This window comes from Harpegnathos saltator, unplaced genomic scaffold (genome assembly GCF_003227715.2).
Source record: "Harpegnathos saltator strain DR-91 unplaced genomic scaffold, Hsal_v8.6 scaffold182, whole genome shotgun sequence".
In the NCBI taxonomy this organism is placed as follows: Eukaryota; Metazoa; Arthropoda; class Insecta; order Hymenoptera; family Formicidae; genus Harpegnathos; species Harpegnathos saltator.
The window spans coordinates 312,467-336,806 of NW_020229964.1; the positions used below are offsets into that span (position 1 = coordinate 312,467).

Here is a 24,340-nt window from a genome sequence, read left to right on the forward strand (position 1 = left end):
TATATATCATACACATAATTTACAAATTCAGTTATCAATTGAATAGTAGGTCCAAGCACACAGATAATGTCATCAGGTCGGATACTTTCTAGACAGACCTCATATGTAAAGGGTGTCCCAAAATTCATGCAAGAAGTAATTTTGATAGAAAACACAGGTTTATAATTAAAAATTGTAAATTTTTTATTGATTCATAAAGTATACAGTATAGGGTTATATATGGAATAGTATATCGGGTAAATGGCCTCCACGGCTTTGCTGGCACATATGCACTCTTTTGTTGAAATTTTCCATGACCGTTTTGTATAAATATGGCTGAATTTCGTTGATACAGTGCTCAATTTCCTCCTTCAAGGCATGGGTGGTCGTGGACTTGTTGGCATAAACCTTAGATTTCAAAAAACCCCAAAGAAAAAAGTCCAACGGCGTAAAATCGCATGATCTGGGCGGCCAAATCTGATCACCAAAACGGGAAATTACACGACCAGGAAATGATTCATGCAGTAATTGAATTGTTTCTCGGGCTGTATGGCATGTGGCATCGTCTTGTTGAAACCACATGTCATCCACATCCATATCTTGCAATTTTGGCACAAAAAACTGGATTATCATGTCGCGATAGCGAGCACCATTAACTGTTATTGCCTGACCAGCCGCATTTTCGAAGAAAAATGGTCCGATGATGCCTCCAGCCCAAACCCCGCACCAAACAGTGACACGTGGATGCATTTGTTTCTCAACAGTCATTCGTGGATTTTCTGAACCCCAAATGCGACAATTATGTCGATTAACCAAGCCATCAAGATGAAAATGAGCCTCATCACTGAAGATGATTTTGTTTGAAAAATCAGCATCCACTTGTTGTTCCATAATCCATTCAACGAACTCTCTTCGTTGTGCGTGGTCAGTAGGCTTCAGTTCTTGAGTCAATTGAACTTTGTAAGTATGAAGATGCAAATCTTTCGTGAGAATACGCTGTACAGAGCTTCTCGAAATGTCCAATTTTTGACCACGGTGCCGAATTGATATTCCTGGACTCTCAACAACACTCTCACGAACTGCTTCGATGTTTTGTGTTGAACGACTTGTTGAGGGACGGCCAGAGTATTTAAGATCACTAATTGATCCAGTCTCCCAAAATTTTTTAATTAATCTCTTCACAGTTGATGAAGTTAAATCATTATTCCGACCATATTTTGTACGAAAATTACGAACTGTAGCTGCCAAACTTTCATTATTTTTAAAATATTACTTAACAATGAAAACGCGTTGTTCTTTCGTGTAGCACTCCATTTAAAAAACCCTGAACTGTCAGCTGTCATGCTGTATTTTTTTCATTGGCAACACTTTACCGCACAAATGGCGCAAAATTCAAATCTTGCGTGAATTTTGGGACATCCTTTATAACCTGTACAAGTAACAAGTGTAAAAATTAGTTTTGTGTTTTCAAAAACATTTCTCATGAAAAATATTTCATTTACTTCAGTTGGTAGTGCATGTATATATAATCATGATTTCATAAGTATTTCATAATATAAAGTTTCATCCTATTGTTTATGCAATAAAGATTTATAGTTTATATATAACATGATGAATTCTTACTAGTGTTTGCTATGATGAAGAATACAGAGTCTGGTATTTAATCCATAAGTCTGAAAAAGATATATTATTATAATTAGTATATCTGTTAAAATTTATCTATCTTTCATAAATATTAATATAAAATTCTTCAGTTGGTAGTGCATGTATATATAATCATGACTTCATACAAATAAAATTCATCATATTATCAAATAGCACAAAAATATTTTGAGATCATCTTAGGTATTCTAAGGAATATCCTTAGGTATTATACTGAACAGATTTTAAATGATTTTGGAACATTTTGTGCTATCTGAGTTGTATTCATGGAAAAAATATATAATTTATTTGTAATATAACTAATAATCTTTACCAATGCTATAATCCAGGACACAGCTCTAGTCATTAATTCATAATTCTGAAAATGGATAATTAATATAATCATATCTATTCAAACCTCTTTCTTTTACGAATAATCTTAAATACAATTTTTCAGTTGGTAGTGCATGTAAAAATATAATCAGGACTTCATGTAGATATAATTCATCATATTGTTTAAGTCTATTTGAAAACATGGAATTTTTATATAGCTTGTTATAGATCTAATAGATTAATTTTTGTTCATGTATTATTTGACTAGATTAACATCAATTTTTTGATAAAAAATATTGATATTACTTTGCTTAGTTTGTAATATTATACACACAAAATTCTTTATTAATGTTTGTTTAATTCAAGATTCATGTTAATTCATAAATTTAAAAAGAACTAAATTTTACTCAGTAATTAATAAATATTGTGATGTGAAATATTTCTATAAAAATAAATTTGAATAAGTTTTTTTTTTTTTCGAAATTTCATTCTAAAATCAGGAATTTTTTTTTATAAAATTATTTTATGTAATATGGAAATAATTATTAAAAATTACTCGTGTAAAATTGCAATAAAGATCTATGGTTCACAATAGGTTATAGATGTAGATACGAAATAAACAATTACAAACAGATGCATGTGGATTATAAATTATATCATGCGTATAAATGAGCAATTATATGGCTACTGAATTTCTCTTTTTTACTTCAAAATCTTAAGATTTTACAAGAAAAAACACACACAATGTAATAACTAAAATTATATTTTATCATACCAGAAATATAAAATATTGTTTAAAATTAATCTGTCGCCTTTCATCGACTGTTAGAGATAAATGGTTTGGAAGTAAACTCTTATCTAAAAACGAAATACTTACATTCCACGAAATTTTTCTCATCTGCTTCTACGTGTTTCTACATTTCTTACCGGTGTACCATGTGCGCTTGGAGAAATAGAAAGTGGTCTGTTCTCTTCAGTTGCACTGCGGAACTAGTGCAATAAGTTAGAATGAGACAACTATATTTTTTTTCGCTTTAACTTATTGCACCAGTTCAGTAGTGCAGCTAAAAAGAACAGACCAAAGGTAAAGCCAGCGGCATACGGTGCTTGTTTCCATGCTGGATTGCTTGCTCAATGAAAATACTGCGTTCTGATTGGTACATTTCTGAAGATAGATAGAAATGCACCAATCAGAACGCAGTATTTTCATCCAGCAACAATCCAGCACGAAAACAAGTAACGTGTGTCGCTGGCTTTAGACATTTTTTTGTGAGTTTTGGAACTTAGTCGACATATGAAGAGTGTTTTTGATCAAAGATATGTAATAGTAAACAAAGACTTTTTATTAGTTTTCTATCATCTTAGATGATATCTTAGATGATATATAACTATATCTTAAGCCAGTGGCACACGGTGCTTGTTTTCGTGCTGGATTGCTTGTTGGATGAAAATACTGCATTCTGATTGGTGCATTTCCATCCATCTTTGGAAATGTACCAATCAGAACGCAATATTTTCATCCAGCAAGCAATCCAGCACGAAACAAGCACCGTGTGCCGCTGACTTTATTCTCTTCTTCTCTCTCCCTTTCACTAACTCGTAGATGTATATCTATTTCTTTTTATGTTCCCTGAGTGTACACTAGTTCAGCGATAAAAAACAGATCTTGAGTATTTTCAGTATTGATAGTCAATTTTGGAATGTAACCATTGGTCTGTTCTTTTTAGCTGCACTGCTGAACTGGTGTAATAAGTTAGAATAAGACAACTATATTTTTTCTCATTTTAACTTATTGCACCAGTTCAGTAGTGCAGCTAAAAAGAACAGACCCCATTTTTCGGCATGAAAACAAATATCGTATGATATCGGCTTTACATGTTTATGGTCGCACCTGACAAATTAGGGAAAATAACCTTTCAGGCGTATATCTCGTTAAGTTAAATCGTCATTATTTTTACTTGACAGAGGGAGATAAGAATGGCTTTCATTTCTCTCATTTTATACTAATTCGCTATTGACGCGATTACTTCGTAACAATAAATGATGGCAATCATATATATATATATATATATAAATAAATTAAGATAACTTATTTATAGTGAAGAAGTTCAGTTAGAAACTCTTGGTTAACAAAGACAGGTATGTATCTTATCTTGTGTTTTTTTCCACATATACAAGCCAAGGTTGTATAAAAATTTCTATTTTTAGTCTGTATTTTTCATTCTCAATGTTATTTCTTACATTTATTAACATATTTTATTTATTTGTTTCATTATGCAGAAAATGGTAGACATAAGGGCCAACATTATTGGAAAAAATGATTCCCACCATGAGTCAAGAATTCGGGCTAACAGTTCTGGCACAGGAGCTTCAACACCATCATCTTCTTCTGATTATATGACAGGAGAAGCAGATGATAGTTCTGATAGCAAGGGAACTATTCCTTTCAGCTTAAAATCAGTAGAGACTATGCTTTCATTATCTAAGGTATAAAATATAAACATTGATTTTATTTTTCAAATATACTTTTCTGTATATACATCTGTATATACGTATATATGTATATTCTGTATATATGTAGGTATTTTCTGTATATACGTAGATTATAATTATATCTAAATTACTTCTAAATGTATATATAATATAAGTGATGTAATTTAGAGCTGCTAAATTAATGTCAAAAGACATAAGCTCATAAGAAGATGGATATATAGTCCAACTCTTTGAAGTTGTTGTTACAACAATTATAATATTAAATATTTATATTAATTTATTATAGATAAAGGAAATAAATCGGTAAAATTTGTTATTTTATTTAGGATGCTTCTCAGGAAGATTTACAAGAAATGGTAAATAAGTGTAAGTCAATGGTATTAGAGAGCGCAGAATGTTCAGACGAGCGCAAATGGCTGGTCCGACGATTGATTGAGTTACGTTTACGGGCTCAAGAATTACGCGAGACTTCAAATGAAAATCTGTTTGAGACTCATGTAATTCTAGGCCATCATTTTGTACCACAGAAGTACCATATTACCACATCTGGACCTGTTTATTGCGATCATTGCAGCGGTGCAATTTGGACGATGTTGCAGTCATGGTATATGTGTAATGGTGAATATTTAACAGTCTAATGTGTATATACTAGTTATATATTGATTCATGTAAATTAAGATATACAATCTCATTGTAGCAATCACAAAGCATAGCAATCATAAAGACACGATTTTGCTTACTTCTAGATTGCAAGTTTAGTTGCCACTGGAAGTGCCTCAACAACGTGTGTCGAGTATGCGTCCATGTGGTTGCCAGCGAAGCCGGCGGTTACACTCACACGAAGGATATTTGTCCAGAGCAAGGCTTATCAAAGCAAGGCTATCGGTGTGCAGAATGCAAAACACAAATAACGTTTAGTAAGTCAATAAGTTTAGATTAAATTGAAAAGGCTTGGCAGATATTTTGCCGATTGTCAGTCGACAGATAAAATAGATAAAATAAATAAGCGTATGTTGTTTGTTTTATGTTTACATTCATTATTTCGTTTACTACTATTTTTGAAAATGAAATGTCTTATGAGATAATGTAACGTTCTTGTCTCTTTGCAAGCTTTCTCAAAAGGATTGTCGCTATCATGCTTCGGCAGTTCCTTTAAGAATACAGGTATTTGATTTACGATATCTGTGAATTAACATCGGCAACCAGTATTAGACGCCGCTTTACATCGTCGAAACAAGTTTCTTACATAAAAGCTCCGCCCTTGTTATTTGTATATTATACGCAGTCATATCGAAGATATTTAAGACAATTTTTACCTGCGAAAAAATTTATAAATGCGGAGCTACAAGTATACACAGTTACAAATGGTTTACATTTTTCACAATCATGTGCCTCTTTTAACCCGACATAATTGAGGCTGGGTCATAATGATCTGTGACGTTTTTTAAATACATTACATATTTTATCAAATTATTTATATTAAGAGACTATTTTATAAAAGTTACCCTTTCTAAAATCATAGAGACTGCGATGGTAGATCAAAAAATATTCGGGTTATCATAATCCACCGCAACGTGTGTGTGACATTTTACCACCACAATAATGCCGGGTTAATTTTCCGATAGTCGCGGATCCCTCAGAATGGATGCCGAGAAAAAGATGCCGAGCGACTTTGTTTTGGCACAGCATATAAAATGGGAATTAGAATGATACGCGCCATATACTTTTCTTATCTTTTAATTAATAAAACGTAGAATGAAATTTTATTTTTACGTTTTCAAAAAATCTAAAAATGATGGTCAGGAAAAAATTATATTTTACTATTATAGTTTATATTTGGATGTTGTTTAGAGTGAACAGATGTGAAACACCTTTTTGGTGACCTGCGAGTATTTTTGTTCCACAAAGACTTGCACTTAAGGTAGGCTAAAATACAATGACGACAATACGCTAATGAGAAAAATCATGATTTTAGAGTCGACGTGGGTGGAGCCGCGCCTGTGCGACTACAGTGGCCTATATTACTGTCAAAGATGTCACTGGAACACAGCCATGGTGATACCCGCTAGAGTGATCCGGAACTGGGACATGGAGCCGCGTCTGGTATCTCGCGCCGCAGCGCAGCTTCTGATGCTGCTGGAAGATCGTTCGGTATTGCCTCTGGAAGAACTAAACCCGAAGCTGTTCACCTTGGTTCCGGATTTGTCGCTCGTGAAAGTAAGTGACGTCGTATTGTACCAAGTAAAAGCAGGTACTAAATTAGTAAGATCCGCCTGAATATTACAAGTTTACGATATGAAATTTCTTCAGCGAATGCGAGAAGAAATGCAAATGATGAAGAGATACCTGGTACTGTGCGAGGAGGCCTGCAGTCAAGGCTTACCATGGAGAATTTGCCTGCGCACGCATATGATCGAAAATTCGGGTAATTATTCGATCAAGGACCTCATCGACCTACAGGCCGGCGTTCTCCTGGACGAACTTCGCACCGTCTATGACACAATGCATGCGCACATCACACAGCAATGCCAGCTATGCCGAGCCAGGTGAGTGTTCAGTTGACTAGAAATAGACAATGTATTCCTTCCACTTTACAGTGCAATTCGATTGATAGCCGGTGTTGGCATGTTGGAAAATTCTGTTTCTGTCTATTCTGTGTGTGAAATAAAAGGCTTATTTTTCAGCTGAATTAGTGCTGCACTAGAACTTTGTTTTTTCCTCTTCAACATTTTATGTTTTATCATTTGTACCATTAGATTTATTTGTACCATTAGCAATATATCTATATCATCAAATTTTTCTTTTTATTTATAATGACGTCGATGTGATAAAACTGATAGAAAATGATACTTATGCTTCGATTTATCTTCAGTGAGATAGTGATTCAAAAAATTCTTTCTGCGCTTTAAAAACAATGGAAATGAATAGATGTATTTGTTTTTTATACAAACGAGTCAAGTCGTTGTTATTGTTAATTTTAATTAGTAACTAATATTTAATTATAAATAAATAAAACTAATATATATATATATATATTAAGTATAATATAATACCAATCATATACTATATATATACAATGGTAACTAATAGATTAATTACAGTTTGTAATTATTATTATTTTATCGTTAACATCTTCAGAGGACATCTATGCGAAATATGCGGTAATGACGAAGTTATATATCCGTGGGATGCCAGTTCAGTCATTTGCCAGCAATGCTCAGCGGTGTATCATCGTGTTTGCTGGTCCAAGCGCAATCACTACTGCCCGCGATGCGCACGTCTGCAAAAACGCCGCGCTCAGCAACAGGGACAACAAGCGACGCAGGATTGCGGTGAGGATTGCGACACGGACGACACCGCCAAGGACACCTAAAATGCTAAAGAGCTCGCATCGTGAACTGAGTGCCGTGACAATCCGTTACATGGTCGCGCCGTATGTCAAGAAACTACACTTTGTACCTGTTTACTTTTTTAAACGGATCAAAGCAATTTCACAGGCTGTTGTTTTCATAACTCGATTGTCGTATCTTAAGAATCAACATAGCCCGTAGCGCGTCCATCTGATCGTGAATTTATACGCTGTATCGTGTAATTTTTTTATATCTGGTCTAATAAGTGATAAACAAGGTGATATATGAGTATATAGATTAGCGATATCGTGTATATTCATGTTATGCAGAACGATCCATTTTAAATGGTCACTTAAGATGTTTCGAGAGAAATACATTATTCGAAAGAATGTTTCCGACAAAAGTTGTTTGATTTGCAGAGGATACTAGTCAGAGGTCACTGACGTAGTGCAGCATTCGTAGTTTGCACTATTTTTCTATTCAATTGTACATAATTGTAAATGCTATTACAGAGTTTACGAATTGAAGAATACTCCGTGTTGTATCAACAGAAAAAACAAAACAAAAATCTTTTTTACGAATGGTTTTTTTGTTTTTGATGTCAATTTATGGAAGTCGACATTGATTTATTAGTATTTTTACTCTGTAACATTTGCAATTTTATACAGCTGAATATTAGATCCTCGACTAAGTTCTGAGGATTTTCGTTTAAAGGTATTTATTAAAAAGAAATTGTTGTTATTTTTGTTAATCAAAATAATTGTTGCTAGCTTCTAGCAACCTATTTTTTGCTATTTCTCAAGTAAGAGTTCGATTACATGATGGTAAAATGATGGCTCCTTGGAGTGAAAGAAATTATCAACTTAATCGTTCATTTCGTCGACATTTCAGAAGCGCTGTCTTTTAAGATTGTGTTTTATGAAACGAAACAGAAGATAGTTCGAAGGCGCAACATCTGGAAAATAAGCAGGGCGAGGATGATGTGATATTGGCGATAGTTTGAGCAATATATGGTAAAGAGTGTGTACCGGAAGATTAACCCCAATGCAAATGTTACCAAAATTGTTCGTGGATCCAATAGCATGATAGTGGTAGTAAGCTCCACGGACAATAATAATGTAGTGTTAGCATTACTGCGTTGTTTTCGCAGTTTAAACATTTTTTTAATTTTAACATCTCGAAAATTTATTTAAACACAATTGTCCATTACGTACATGAATAATGCATGAATAAAACATGAATAAAAAGTCAATAAATATGATCTACTTTGAAAAGCGCTAACAAGTATAGCCATAAAAATATCTTGTCATTTAACACTAAATATCACAAAGTGATCCGTAGAACTTAATTAAGCGGTTAATAGAAAAACACAATACCAATTACAAAACCATATTGATATTCAGCATTCCCTTAAAAAAGCGATAAAATTGAACTTGTTTTGATCTCGTACAGATTTTTATCTGAAATATTTTTCCGAAGAATGTATCTTGTCCGAGATATTTTAGTCAGGCGTCTAAAATAAGTTTAACAAGCTTATATTGCGTAATACGTAAAGCATCATGCGGAAACGTTTTCCCTATGTTTTTTTGTTATACGCGAACGGTATTTTCGCATTGTCAATAAAATGTTACAACTTTACAGTTAATTGCGAAGTCGCAGTTTTTATATTTCATTGCGAAGGAGGAACGCTGATCGTAAATCACTTGTCGCTTGTATGAATATGCGTGTACACGCGCAGTTCTACCAATATACCGCGACGGCATAAGTGGCAAAAAGAAAAAAGGAAGAATAAGAAAAGAGATCAAAGTCTCTCAAGAGCTGATTAGTGATGCGTATTGCTGATAGATTCATCAGCACGTTGCGCATATTCGACGTGCTTCAGCGAATGAATGTCAATCGCCAATTTTTATCTTTATCGTCTATGTAGATACGATGTCTATATTTACATAGATAATATGATATAGATGTATGTACTCAAACATAAATTTCCTTGGGGTGACCATATCCCAGTCATAAAAAAGGAGTAAAAGACGGATAAAAAAAAGTGTATAAAAGAGTACTAATTACGGTCCCAAAAGAGTATAGTAAGTAGAACACAAAATCATATAAAAGTCAAGGTGACGTCAAATAATATAAAAATTGTCATTTTGACGTCAAAATGATTTTGTGTTTTATCTGGGACAATGGATTACTAGGTATAATATTTAAAATAAAACATAGTGGGTACTAAATAAACCAAGAAATATTAGTCGAACACATATATTTTATTATATTATTAAAATATTTTATAATTATATTTTGCACTACATCGCTTAACAATTTCGGTTTTCACTGTTGTTCACCAAAGAGCGGACATCAATGCCGTTTTCCGCGCTCATAACGCCAGAGCGCTACGCGCCAGTGTCGATTATGATGCACGATTTATAGTACCTAGCAGGGCACCGTTGCGCAGAACCTCCACGCATAATTGGTATTAGCGCTCGCGGCGTTCAAATGCTGTGAGTGATGAAAACGTCACCGAAGTCTGTTCTCTGGTCATTATCGACAAAGTATAATTAACATTACGAAAGAAGAGTACATACAAGAGTATGATACGTAAAATGTAGAGAGTACTCTTTTTACCACCTTAAAAAGAGTATATATAGTCTTAAAAGAGTACATATAGTCACCCTACTTGGGAGCATCCTTGACCGTAGTACAAATGTTAAGTGGCGATATTTGACTTGTTTTATGTGCAAATTTTAGGATAAAATGCTGCAGAGATAGTACTTAAGCAGGATACCGAGTTTCCCAAGTCCAAATATCAGAAACGGAGTCATCAGCCAGTATACCAGGTGAGTTGATGCGATATTGTTATGATTTTTCGTCAGACGAATTTTCGAGTGTGATACAATCACAATTATAAGCCTATTCGTTTTGTCTGCACTGCTGAATTGATGCAACAAGCTGAAGTGAGAAAAACTACATTTGTCTCACTTTAACTTAACGCACTAGTTCAGCAGTACAGACAAAACGAACAGGCTTTATGTATGCAAGGTGCAAAACTGCATCGTCCTTCATTTTGCGACAACAATTTTAATGTCACCATCGACTGATGTCACTGCTGACGAACTGTTCTGAAAAGTACCATCTTGATGAAAAAGGGAAAATGTATTTTTAAAAAACAATTGTTAAGTTTATATTTTTTATCGCATAGATATATATATATTTCTTTGTTAGGATGTATATATAATTTTGTTATAAATTATTGTCTTGCTGAGTCGCTCCTAATTGTAAATGGCTTCTTTTTTTCAAAAAAACATTGAAGTTTAATAGTATATGAAAAAAAGAACGTGCATTCGTGTGAACATGCATAGATTGTGCTATTATCCGAAAGAAATCTTCTTTGACGTTATATCTACTTCCAACACAGAAAACCGAGAATTTTGTGTTATCTCTCGTAATCATTAATTATTTTAATTTATTTATTTAATTTATTAATTATATTTATATTGTAATTATGATAAGCCATCAGTGACAATGCTTATTATCTCACGTTATTTTACAAAAAAATTTATAAACTGCACATGTTGAGCGTTAATGTTAGAGATTGTTCGTAAAAGGATTTGTCAGTTCGTCCCTTTGAGGCAGTCGTTTATTTATGCTGGGATATATTTGACGCTGTAAATGATACACAAATAACTACATGATTTTGTCACATTAACTTCATGGTTGCATTATTTTTATTGATTAAACTGTCCGACAAATTTTGATTTCCCTTGTTCCACGAATACAAATAGTCATTTCTCAATTACCTTTGGCCGCTAAACACGAATTCGTCATCCTATTATATTTACAATTTTGAGAAAATATAAAATAGCACTAAATGATAATCTTGTGGGATTTTGTGACGTTATAGCAACGCTAGAAAGTTTTCTTTTTTATTTTCATCAATGCCATATCAAAATCTTACTGTCGCACAATCAACGACATCGTTATGGAAACAAAAAAACGCATTTTAAATCTTAAGGTTCATATTTTCATATAGCATTAAAAAAGAAAATTTTCTACTGCTAATCTCTTAAAATCTTCTCAAATCGTCGGTTTTGTGATCTGTGATTTTTTTTCTTTAATTGTGGCATGATAGCCAAATTTGAGCAACGGATTCGTACTTCACAGTTAAAGATATGTTAGAAATGGTTATTCGCATTCGTGAGACAAAATGATGTCAATATTATCGAGGCAAAGTTTTCGAGGGAGAAAATGTTCGAGAAAACATTTTGCAAATGTATGCATTCGATTACAAGTATCGTTTTATGAATGTATTTTTTATTGTAACATATTTAATAAAAGTTTCGAATTTCTGCATTTGCTTCTGATATCATCAGTCAAGATAATTACGAAGAGGCATGTGTCTTCCGTAAACACTTTTGTACAAACAAGAAATACTGCTGCTGCTTGCATATTTTTAGACATCGCAAAGTGTTCCCACCTGCGACTAACAATATGACAATTATAAACAGCTACATTTGCACACGATAATCTATCGTTTCTCGTGTCTAAAGAAAAAGATCTCTCGCGGAAATGCAGTCCGTCCGTTCGCTGTTTTTTGATCATTATTAAATTCATTCTCTCTTCCCTCCTCGATCTTCTTTTATTCACAATATGCCGTTGCGTCACAGCGTACCTTATATAAAGTGGATAATCTTCGTTCGTTTCCGTATAACATTTATTCCATCAGGTGACCAAATATCGAAATGTCGCCATTACGTGTTTGCTTATTCGCGCTCCTCGTCCTCGGCGTCGTAGGATCCAATGCTTCCTCAAACATTGATTGCAGTAAGAAGGTAAAAGATGGCTCTGATTGTGCTAATCTGTCATTCGCTGAGGAAGTTTTGAAAAAAATAGATAAAATTGCGGAAAAAAAAATGGGAATGGTGAATCAACTTTTGGACAAATTCAATCCAAAAAAGAAGAATACATGTTTGGGTGATTTTCTAAATAAGCACAAGGACAAATTCAGACTAATTTTTCCAGGTAGGTAATCCGAGATCGTTGCATATTCCATAAACGAGGACAAATTTATAAGAATAGAAGGAAAATTTTAGATATATTAAAAATAAGCTTTTCACGAAAAAATAATCACTTCGCAAATATCTTCTCCGACAGGTTTGACAAATATTACCGATTAACATACGACAAGATTTGCGTGTTACAATGTTATCAAAATGTTAAAAATATTTTAAATCGTGGATAATTAGAGAAATGTCATGTTGGTTTGTAAGTTGGTTATTGTTAATCGATAAGAATAATTTCCCAGATAAAATAAAATGATAATACACGAGAAATGATATTTATCGGATGCGCAATAATATATTATGTAATAACATATTCCCGGGTTTTTAGATAAATTGAGACGATTATATTCTAGTGTCATTATAATTTTACAAGACAATGTATGCAGTAGATGGTAGAAAATCATAAATCAGAACGGTGTTTATATATTATTTTATTAATATCATAAAAATATAAAAATACAATTTCATTTTAGGAGAAAAATTAGAAATTATGTTTATTACATAACTGAATAGAACATTTCGCTAATTGTCCATGATTTTAGATATCCTCAACACTTTGCTAATATTGTAATATGCAAACATCGTCGAGTGTGAGAGAATCGATAATACTCGTGAAATCTTCAAGATAAAATTAAATTTTTTCATAAATTAAAAAAGATGAGAGAGAGAGAGAGAGAGAGAGAGAGAGAGAGAGAGAGAGAGAGAGAGAGAGAGAGAGAGAGAGAGAGAGAGAGAGAGAGAGAGAGAGAGAGGGAAATATAATGCGACTAAAACTTTAAGTATTTAAACCTTTTGTGTACTTACCGCTTAACAAGTATATTATTAATTTATTAACTTATTTTTTACGATAAAATTATCTGTCATTAATTGACATATTCATCTTACATGTAATAGATATAATAAGAGGTAAATCGTCTTAAATAAAGCTTTCTGGCGATGTATCGTCTTTTCTTCTTTTTTTCTCTTTTTTCTCTTTTTTTGTTTATATAATCGCACAGGAAGAAATCCGTAAGCTAAAATTTTTATACCGCTGAATTTTTACAGTAATTATTAGCACAGTTCTATCCATGTACGCTTCAAAATTTTGCGAAAAAATTTGGGCGGGATTTTAAAACAAGATAAAATATAATTTATTTTTATTCGATAACACATATTGTGACTGACCACATAATTATTTGCATAAATGTATGCATACATGCATATGAACATGTGGACCGAGCTGGTTTAATTATGTTCCGTCGTTATTAATTGACATTGTTTCTTGTCTTTGCTTTTTTCTATCGTGTCACGACAATACGCACGTCAGGAACGAAATGGTGCGGCGATGGAGATATAGCAAAAAGCGAAGATGATTTAGGCCATTTCATTAAATTGGATATTTGTTGCCGGGGACACGATCTTTGTCGCAATGATATTGCGGCCGGAGAAAAAATGAAAAATCTCTACAACACCGGTATTTTCACGAGGTTCGAAAAAAATCTCATAAATAAAACTGTGTTGGACGTTATCCAATTGAAAAATTTTGGTCGAAGTAGTATGATAAAAATATACATCAAATAAAACTTGATTACACATAATAATTGTTTCAATTGATTACTTTGGTCTGATTTATCATATACTGATTAATAATTGATTTCATCAATCGATTGAATTACTCATAATTATATTGTGACGATCAATTAATTTTTATTATTGGTCTGCGAATTATTTTAGTCCCGTAAGTTCCTTTCATCAGTTGATACTCAACACTGCGCTTTTGCAATTATATATTATAATTACAATCTGATATAATTAAAATTTATAAGTTATGTCACTTGCAATATAGCTTATTATATACAAATCTATTTTACAAGTTAATTGTAATATATATGTATATAGTGATTATACCGAGTAGGAGAAGTTACCAGAGCTCATTGTCTTAATCGAATAATTTATAATCGATCCGTGGAGATCGCATAGCATATCAAACCTTTTGTAATCTTCTCCTAACAGATCTGCTTGTTCTTGCGATGCAGAATTCTATAACTGCCTGAAAAAAGGAGGCAACTCGCTCTGCGACTTTGTTGGAAAAACGTATTTCAATATATTGCAACCGCAATGCTTCAAATGTGTATGCCCGGAAAATTGCAAGTGAGTCAAATTACGAGGATAAATGGCATTTTATATGTTACCTATTCTATTTAATTCTAATATTCATTCTAATGTTCATTGATTAAAATTAATATCAATCAAATATAATGAAATGTTGCTTTCAGAGAGGATGAAAAGGACTGCATGGACAACTGCGAGAGATATGAATGGGACAAAATTCACAAATACTGATTTTCCAATATCAGATCAACTCTGGAGAAGGGTCTTTATATTTGATTCTGGATAAAGTCATATATGGAACCGCTTTTACGGATTCAGCCTACAATGGATGCACCTACAATTGTTGGACTTTCGCTTTTAACGTTCTTAATACGCTTTTAATAACCTTAATCTTTATTGGCGACTTTAAGTTCTTGAAAATTTGCAATTTCATGTAACTAATGACGGTTATATTGTCATTTTAACAGCCAATACAAAATCTTAATTTTCGAGTTGAAATCGTCGAGAATAAACTTCAAAATTAGAATTAATTATTACTCTCAGAGAGGCTATTAATATACATACCGTATTATAAAGCTGTACGACTAATCCTACGGTCATTGATTGAAGATGGTAACGCGAAAAACGATATATGTAATGTAAATAAAATAAAACTTGAGCATCATAGATGATTGTGTACGTCATTTATCCCACTCTTTTCAACATCTTTTATCATCTTTTATTGCTCCTGTAAACCTCATTAATAATTTTTTAGTAAAGGCGAAAGGAATTGTCGTATATTTTTTTCCTTTATATATTACTCTTTTGTTTATTTATCAACATTCCATACTTAAATTTCAATCATTCCGTAAGTAACATTTGGGAAAAACATACATCACCAACTTTAATATGAAACATCCAACGTTTCTTGATGTTACTTAAAATTTTCGTTTAATATAACTCAATCGTGTCTTTCAGCGGCACGCCTCTTTTAATGTAGTGCGGTATTGTTTTAGGAACCATGCTAAAAAGACAGATATAGAAATAGATAAAAACAAAAAATAAAAGATTAGATCTGTTTACCTCGATAATTAAGAATACACAGTGAAAAATAAAATACTTGTTCGTGCAAATAAGTATCAGACGAAAAGTCGATAACAAATAATATCTTTGTTATTGCAACGAAACATTCTCATCATTTAGCTATATTAACACTTCAGCTACATTAACTTTCGGCTATATTAACATTCGGTTAAGATAATTGAGAGTAATTGACTGAATAAAAACTGTTACAGGAATTTGCCTATTCGCGCAGTCGAGTTTTCGTCTGATCTACAAAATAATAGAAAATTCAATGGCAGTAACTGACATTGCTTTTTCCGCATAAGACTAAGACCGATTACATGAAATTATATTCGTATTTCAAACTCACGTGATGCAGTCGATAATCGGACAAACGGACAAACAAAGTGTGCAGCCGGTACAATCGTCTGTCACCTTGGGGATATGGGTGTCGGAATCGAAGGTGATAGCTTGATATCCAGAATCCGCGCAGGCCATATAGCACTTTCCGCAGTTGATGCACATATCCTGAAAAAAACGGTGCAATACATAAACGTGTTATTGTTAACGTCATCGTTAATGTCGTTAACGTTATTTCAGAAATATCGCTGTAAAGTGTATTTTCGATCATTTTCTTTTTCTGTTTTTCTTATTAGGCAAATAATGCAAGTAACTTCTACATACATCATCGATCAAAGCGACGACTTGCTTTTTGTTGTCTAATTCTTTGTAGCTGCTGATGTTATCTAACGTTTTGCCGATTACATCTTTAACGCTGGGTATCGACGCGATCGGTGCTGAAGCTGGTCGTGTTACCTCCAGAACTCCGTCCAGAAGATTCGAATTTACTTTCAGCTCGGCTATTTTCTTCTCGCGCAGCTTCTGATACTCGCCGAAGTAAGGTACATTCTGTAAAAAATGTTTACTCAAATATATAATATCTCTCAAATAATAATATAATATAAAATAATAATAATAATATAAAATAATGTGTTGCATAATGTGTGTAAAATAATGATAAGTACTAAATAATATATGAGATGATATTAAGTAATATATAAGTTAAATAATATATATTTTTCGTAAGAACACTAATAACATTTACTTTGCCGAGAGCGTGTTGCAAGGAGACAGGCTTGCCTTTTTGATGTTTGAACGTCGGTGGACTCTGACCGTCCCAGTCCTTTATGTGTGCCAGGCTTTTCAGGTACAGTAACGTTTTCAAGCCGGTTACATAATCGTCTATCAAGGTAAAATCTTGGTTCTGAATAGCGCTGCCAATCTGAGTATCATATATGCATATTTAAGCAATGCTTTCTTTTGCACCTTTTTAATTAATACCTTGATTCAATCTACTTAACTCAATTACTTGATCTAATCTATTGTAGTTCATTTAAGCTTAATCTAGTGTCTCCTTGAGACTAATATCCGTCTACTGCATGCAAGTCGCAGAGTGATTCACCTGAATGACCGATGCACCGCAATGCAAAAACTGCAGAGCGACATCGGCCGAGTCGATACCTCCAATCCCGAGTATCGAGAATCCCGGTAGCTGCTTCGAGATTGTCGAGACAGCCCTCAGAGCTTGGGGCCTGGTAGCGTTGCCTGACACTCCGCCGTACGTAGTGAATTTGGAGTCGACCGCCGGCCACGGTATCCCGGTGGAACGCAATCCCATCAATCCTTGCACGGTGTTGATCGCAGACACACCATCCGCTTTACCTGTGTCAAGCGTCGCATATATTAGGCAGATATTATATCAAACTTATTATATATGAATTTCTTAAGAATTAGGTCCAAAAATTTAGTAATCGTATAAAACTGTGACAATCGTATCAAATACAACCATTTTTGAGGAAAAATACTTTTCCCCCAGTTAGTAACAAATCATTGATAGAACGTTCTTGCAATGATATTTAATAGCGCCTAATGTTTCCTAATATGTAATTTTTTAACGTTATTTAGTATTTTTAAAATATTTTTATAATATTTGATACGATCGTATTGTCTGGTGATATTTTTAAAACATCTTGGCAATATTAAGTAAAAATATTCGATAAATACATATAAAATAAAAATTTCAAGATATTGACCTAATGTTTTTTGTTCACTAAGCTCCTTTCTCTCTTTCTCTCCTCTTATCTTCACAGTGTACCTCAATTGAATTTCACATTAATTTGGTAATAATTTCGATTACCCTCGTAAGCTGCTTTTGCGATGGAGACGATGTCAGTGATATTAGGTGTTAATTTCACGAAGAATGGTATTTTGATGGCCTCGCGAACCCATCTGGAGATGTTCCTAACCAGTTCAGAATCCTGTACAACGGTCGCAATGTGATTCATTTAAAAATTTTAATTTCTCAATCCATAATGAACGTACCTGTCCGCAAGCCAGACCCATTCCGGACTCGCCCATGCCATGAGGACAAGACAGATTTAATTCCAAGGCATCAGAACCGGCTACTTCCGCTTTTCTCGCAAGCTCGGTCCAATCAGCTTTATTATACGTGCACATGATACTTGCAATAACGATCTACATAAAGATATTATAATATCAAGTAGTAGAAGCCTTGGACTCACTACAACCACTGATTTATATCACTTTCTCTTTGATATATTTTCTAATATTATTTTATATATTATTTTAATAATATTTAATATAATATAATATATAATAATAAATTAATAATATAAACATAATAGTTTAAATACATGACGTTAATATATAATAAATAAATATAAGAAATATGAAAATATAATTTTATATTATATTAATATCATCTCTGTGTGTGAGAAGAAAAGTAGAATATGTACCTTCGTAGGGAAGTCCCGTTTCAATTCAGTAATACTTCCACACCAATAATCGGCGGTTTTCTCGGATATTAGCTCGATGTTTAAAAAGCTGCTTTGTCCAGGTCCATAATAATGACCAGACGTCGTGCCTTTGACGATGCGGGGCGACACATTGGTAACAAGGTCCTAAAATAGAAGATGAATTAGAGAAGTGAAATATTATTTTATGCTTTGTTAAGGGTGCAGTATATAGCAAAATACTTTGTCCAAGGAGAACGTCTTCGTGACGGCGAAGGCCCAACCAGCTTCGAAAGCGCGTCGGATCATCGCGCTGCTCGTGCAAGGTGGTGCAGAAGCCAGACCGAAAGGATTCTCGAATCTCATCCCGCACATTTCGACGCTGAGATCGACCTCGTCAATGGCAGTGTGGAACTTGGGTAATTGCGGAATTTCCGGTACCACTGAGCCGTGAGATTCCTGAAAAAGAGATATGAAAGAATTGTTTCATCAGCAACGTAAATTATTTTACTAATATTGAAGGATAAGAAAACAAAGCAATGTATGCAAATAAAATTTTGCTTTGTACATTCTGCAAATTCATTGAGATAATACAGTAAACTAAGAATATTAGATTAACATCTTGAAATATTGATTCCATTATATTTAATAACGTTCCTTCCATGTATCGGATAATATAATATGTTAGAATATTATAAAAAGATGTTTCAAAATTATTAATTATATTCGTAATGATGTCGATACAACGTTAAGAAAATACATATAAGGAAACGTTATACATTATTGGATTTCATTGAAATAATGTTCCATCGATCATTTTTTAGCAAGTGCGAGCTATGGGTTTGCTTTTGTTACATCATTTGTTAAACTTGTTACTTGGTTCATCCATCATTTGTTCATATAGCGTTCTGTTAGAATTCAGTTTGAATAATATTTTTAACTTCCGTAAAGTTCCACAAAAAGAGCCATGCCAGCTATAATTAATGCAGATGTAACGCTAATTGATGATATGCACCTGTATGTACTTATGAATGTACCATGCAGCTGTCTTTCCGTCATTCACGGACTCCACAGTTGTCTGAGAGACACCAGCAAGGTCTCCCCCGCAGAAAACACCTGATACGGATGTTGTCATCGTAGCCTCGTTCACTTCTGGTAGATTCCACTTGTTTATCTTGACTGGTGCCATAGCACGCTTAACTGTTTACATTATAAACATAATAACTTTTTGTAAACGCAATACCTCTTGATTTGTCTTAAATCTCTGTTGCATTTGCTTTTTCTCGACTGACTGATGTAAAAAAATGAATTGCTCACCAGAACTGTTATACAATCCTGAACCGAAAGCTGAAATCACAAAGTCCGCTTTTAATTTAAACATTTGTTCTTCGTCCTCTATCCATTCGCCGTTCTCATTTTGCTCGGTCCGACAAAACTCGATTCCGGTGATTTTCTTGTTACGGAGGATGACTCGTTTCGGCGATTGGAAGGATATGAATTCGCATTTCTCCTCTTTCGCTAAATCAACCTGAAAATTATTTTAGAATTTTTCAAAAAGTTTCATATTCAAGCAGCGTTAAACTCTAAAAATTCTAAGATTAATTCTTTTCAGTCTTATGTCGACATATTGCGTTTAGATCGCGTTACATTCCAGTTGATTCTATAAATTAAATTTTTATTTATTAATAATATAATCAATTTAAATATATCATCGTACATGTATACGTTGTTGCGTTAATGAAATACTGAAATATTGAAATAAGTGTTTAAATAATTAGAGTTATTGTTTTGTAACAGCAGTTACAGATGTGATTACCTCTTCTGGAACCGCTCGGATATTGGTGAAACCTTTTCGGAAAACGACAAACACCTTCTTGGCTCCACATCTAAGCGCGGAAGTGGCGCAATCGAAAGCGGTGTCTCCTGCACCGAGGACGATTACGTTGCCACGGAGAGATGGCAGTTCCTGATAACTTTTGCAAGCACACATTCCCAGTTTGCTGCTTTTTGCAACGGCAGGTAAGAAACTTTTCGAAGTATAGAAACCCATCTCTGGAGTGAGATTTTCGAAAATTGGTATACTCTTCGGTTCAGGTAACCCGATTCCTAGAAAAATCGCTTTGTATCCAACATTTTGCAGTCCCTGAAATATTTCAAACATTTATTTTCTGCTACTGAGAATTAATCGAAAGTTAAATTACTATCTAATTTTTTCAATTATGTAGTAGAAAGTACAAATTACAAATTGAATTTGCTTCTTTTTCTGCTACAAACTACATTCTTTGCGATATTTTTAGTTTACGAGGAAATTTTAGTTTTACCTGAATCGTGAGATCGTCTTCGCATAGTGATCTTCCTAACTCAATCTTCACGCCTAGATCCCTGACGAGATCCACCTCAAAATTGACGACATCATACGGAAGTCTGTACTGCGGTATTTCGGAAGAGCTTAATCCGCCGATGTACTTTTCCTTCTCGAAGATAGTAATATCATCGTAGCCAAGTCGAGCGAGAAACGTTGCGCAGGAAAGAGAGGCTGGCCCACAACCGAGCAGAGCGATCTTCGTATTTGCATGAGATACCGTTTGATTAGGTATTCTAATTTGCGGGATATTCATTCGTTTAAAAATCTGAAAGAGAAATCGATGTACGTGAAAGTCACGCAATACACTGAGAAAAAAATGTTTGGTATTTATAACTACAAACGCATAGTGATAGAATTATAGTCAGGGGAGAGCTATTTTTGTAATAAGTTATCACTATAAGATCAGCGATAATAACCATATATATATATATATATATATACAATTCAAATTTTATAGATATAACATGAAATTTCGGTTGAACGATTAGCTCTTACTTAACTTCATTATTTATCTTCTTAATTGTGTATTTTTAAAGTTTAGTTATTTCAAATATCTTTGATAGATCCAGAATCACTCAAAGGCAATAATCATTAAGTGAGTGTCCTTTCTACGCTCGAATGTAAATGCAATTACTATATAATATTTCAATGTTATTGTACATCTACTGCGAAGTGTTGAAGACCGCCGATGTTAATAGGTCCCTCCTCCGTCGCGTAGAGATTGCATCCGCCCACGCAAAGGTCGCTGGTCGGGCAAACCATGCCGCAGGTGAGACCAAGTGGGTTGTCCGAGAGAATCGCCTTAGCCGCGCCATAATAATTCTTATTGGATATGGAAGTGATGAAGGACTTGATATCCAATTGCGTCGGGCAGGATTTTTGGCAGGGTGCGTCGACGCACTTTAAGCAACGCGCCGCTTCTTTCAAAGCACCACGCTCGCTCAGAGTGGTATGCTTGATGTCATCAAAGTTCTTCGTCAAAGGTGCGCAACCCTAAAAGAGAAATAAAAAAATATTACCCGCGAAAAGATGATTACATACTATAATTATATAAAATTATAAATTGTTATGTGTGAATTATATATAATTGTACGACCAACATTCATGAATCTTGTCTTTGTATGAACACATAATTGATCATATATGATTAGTTATTTTCTTAATGAAAAAGATATAAACAAATACAAAAAAAATATAAGAAAGTCGAATGAAAAAAGAAATAATAAGTTGATTCCATTAACATCGTTGACATCGTGGGCTGTCACAAATATTTCCAGACAGTAGAAATTTTTTAAAAAACGTTTTAAAGACGTCTGAGAAAGAGCTGTCTGAGAAAATAAGTCGTCTTTTAAACGGTTAGGAGACTTCTTTTAAAAGTTTATGATTATATTTAGCCATATAGAAACAAAATTCATGCACAATTATTTGGTGCCGAGGAAATGATCTTCGATAAATTTATTATTAAAATATTCTTCCAGAGCATTTTGTATTTTTCCACCCATTATATAAATTTATATGATATATCTTGTACGCGGTTGGATAACGTTGATTTGAAAAATTAAATCTCAGATACCATAAAAATTTTAATCGCTACCAGTATGTATGTACAGATAACGGATAAAAAATATTATATTCAATTCAGATATCCTTCGACTGTGTCTATCTTCTTTATATCAGTATACACTTTTAGAATCAGTATATATCCCGCATGTTCATTCGTTATTTAATAATTAATAAATGCTATAAAGAAAGAAGATTCGAAAAAATTTCTAAGAGAACGCATGACGAAGATTGAAATCTTATTGGCCGAATTAATTTTAGCGTAGACACATCTGAGGGAAATATTATATAATAGAATACGATATGCAGTCGTAAATCTTTCATTTCAAGTATTATTCGTATCGCCGAAATTTATGACACTCTTCACACGTGACAATATTTAATCAGATAAATAACGCTTTAAGATATTAATTTTGTTAAACTTATATCTTATATTAAATATCTCTAGCATATCTAAATAACATCAATTTCATCATAGGGCAATAAATTTAATTCAAATAATCTTACATCACATTTATCGTAGATATTCCTCTTCCAATGCTGTTTGTTCTGTTTGGTGCGCGCGGATGGTGCAAAGTTTGTGTAATTCTTTATTCTCGGGTTAATATTTAGCAGATTCTGAAAATTTCAATTCGTATTATTAGTCATAAAAACAAAATGCTAACAGTGTTTTTTCGTAAATCTCATCTAATCACAATCAAGATAATAACAGTCTGCAATAACAGTTCGAAACAATAGATAATTGAAAGACATTAAAAATATAAGTTAATCTTTCTAATATTGTTAAGATTAATACGCTGAGATTTATGAAAGTTAAATTTTAAGAGGTTCTTAGAAAGTTTCCATATGCTGTCTGTTTCATAAAGAAACTAGAAAGAATAGAAAAAACAAAACCAAAAGTAAACGTGTAGAAAAATTTACCTTGTATTAATGTCTAAAAGGTATTTCAGAGACGTTTGAAAGATACTTATTTTACATATCTTTAAGATGTCTTTAAGTTGTTTTTAGACATATTTGAGACATTTGTGTCGTTTGTTTAAATTAAAGAAAAAGATAAATAAACTTTCACGTTGCGTGAAGAAAAATACGATTATATACGTTACAATTTTTTCTTTAATTTTTCAGACCTTTGTAACCATCTCTCTTTCGAAATTTGAATTACAGGAGTCATTTTATACATAGAATCATTAAAAAGGACGTTCTCCGTATCAAGAAGTTACACTTACTTCGATATCAGGCACATCTTTGCTCAATATTGATAACGACGCCATATTTCATGCGATATGTCGACTTGCGCTATTACGTAGCAGTTATGCACAACGAAGTACCGGAGAAAGCAAAATACTTGGAGTGCTACAGTAAATTCGAAGTAACAGGTAACTGAAACAACTCGCTTCAAGTTTACCTGCCGCAGAAACCGACGAATGTTGTCGAGACACTGACGGATGTTGTCTATTCACTCCAGTTAATCTGTACTGATTAGTCGCATGCTCGCGTATCAGTTATGACGTTGTGCTTATGACTCGCGCAACATATCATATTGACAGCAATGCGAATTAAAATAGAACTTCTTTGAAAAACACCCAGTAGATGCTAAATATATACTGCATACGAAAG

General features: G+C 33.4%; 3 protein-coding genes and 2 long non-coding RNA genes across 6 annotated transcripts; 3 read left to right on the plus strand and 2 right to left on the minus strand.

Annotated features, from left to right (window-relative positions):
* Positions 1-1,334: 1,334 nt before the first annotated feature.
* LOC105186350 (uncharacterized) lies at positions 1,335-2,952 on the minus strand. The gene is made up of 4 exons (XR_850013.2): positions 2,831-2,952; positions 1,955-1,999; positions 1,603-1,652; positions 1,335-1,408 (listed from the first exon to the last, which is right to left on the minus strand). It is a non-coding gene; the product is annotated as an uncharacterized LOC105186350 (long non-coding RNA).
* An 859-nt stretch (positions 2,953-3,811) lies between these two features.
* Positions 3,812-8,903, plus strand: DEF8 (differentially expressed in FDCP 8 homolog). Of its 2 annotated transcripts, XM_019842877.2 has the most exons (8): positions 3,812-4,092; positions 4,234-4,440; positions 4,773-5,064; positions 5,193-5,363; positions 5,557-5,610; positions 6,422-6,663; positions 6,757-6,992; positions 7,585-8,903. In XM_019842877.2, the coding sequence occupies exons 2-8, from the start codon at positions 4,237-4,239 to the stop codon at positions 7,817-7,819; spliced, it is 1,434 nt and encodes a 477-aa protein (XP_019698436.1). In that variant the 5' UTR covers positions 3,812-4,092; positions 4,234-4,236; the 3' UTR covers positions 7,820-8,903. The 2 variants fall into 2 exon arrangements, with proteins under 2 accessions (XP_019698436.1, XP_011144782.1); XM_011146480.3 differs by lacking the exon at positions 5,557-5,610 and having other exon boundaries at positions 3,813-4,092.
* Positions 8,904-12,485: 3,582 nt separating this feature from the next.
* Positions 12,486-15,503, plus strand: LOC105186352 (phospholipase A2). Its single transcript, XM_011146481.1, has 4 exons — positions 12,486-12,812; positions 14,160-14,319; positions 14,846-14,983; positions 15,109-15,503. The coding sequence occupies exons 1-4, from the start codon at positions 12,533-12,535 to the stop codon at positions 15,173-15,175; spliced, it is 645 nt and encodes a 214-aa protein (XP_011144783.1). The 5' UTR covers positions 12,486-12,532; the 3' UTR covers positions 15,176-15,503.
* A 217-nt stretch (positions 15,504-15,720) lies between these two features.
* su(r) (dihydropyrimidine dehydrogenase su(r)) lies at positions 15,721-24,301 on the minus strand. Its single transcript, XM_025297638.1, has 16 exons — positions 23,950-24,301; positions 23,231-23,341; positions 21,824-22,156; positions 21,120-21,428; positions 20,615-20,941; positions 20,116-20,326; positions 19,814-19,998; positions 19,042-19,257; positions 18,802-18,966; positions 18,368-18,520; positions 18,183-18,303; positions 17,448-17,707; positions 17,091-17,267; positions 16,670-16,894; positions 16,356-16,513; positions 15,721-15,947 (listed from the first exon to the last, which is right to left on the minus strand). Exons 1-16 carry the CDS (start codon positions 23,992-23,994, stop codon positions 15,875-15,877), a joined length of 3,069 nt encoding a protein of 1,022 aa, XP_025153423.1. The 5' UTR covers positions 23,995-24,301; the 3' UTR covers positions 15,721-15,874.
* On the plus strand, positions 19,996-21,974 carry LOC112588277 (uncharacterized). The gene is made up of 5 exons (XR_003112734.1): positions 19,996-20,158; positions 20,596-20,817; positions 21,177-21,391; positions 21,727-21,758; positions 21,862-21,974. It is a non-coding gene; the product is annotated as an uncharacterized LOC112588277 (long non-coding RNA).
* Positions 24,302-24,340: the final 39 nt, after the last annotated feature.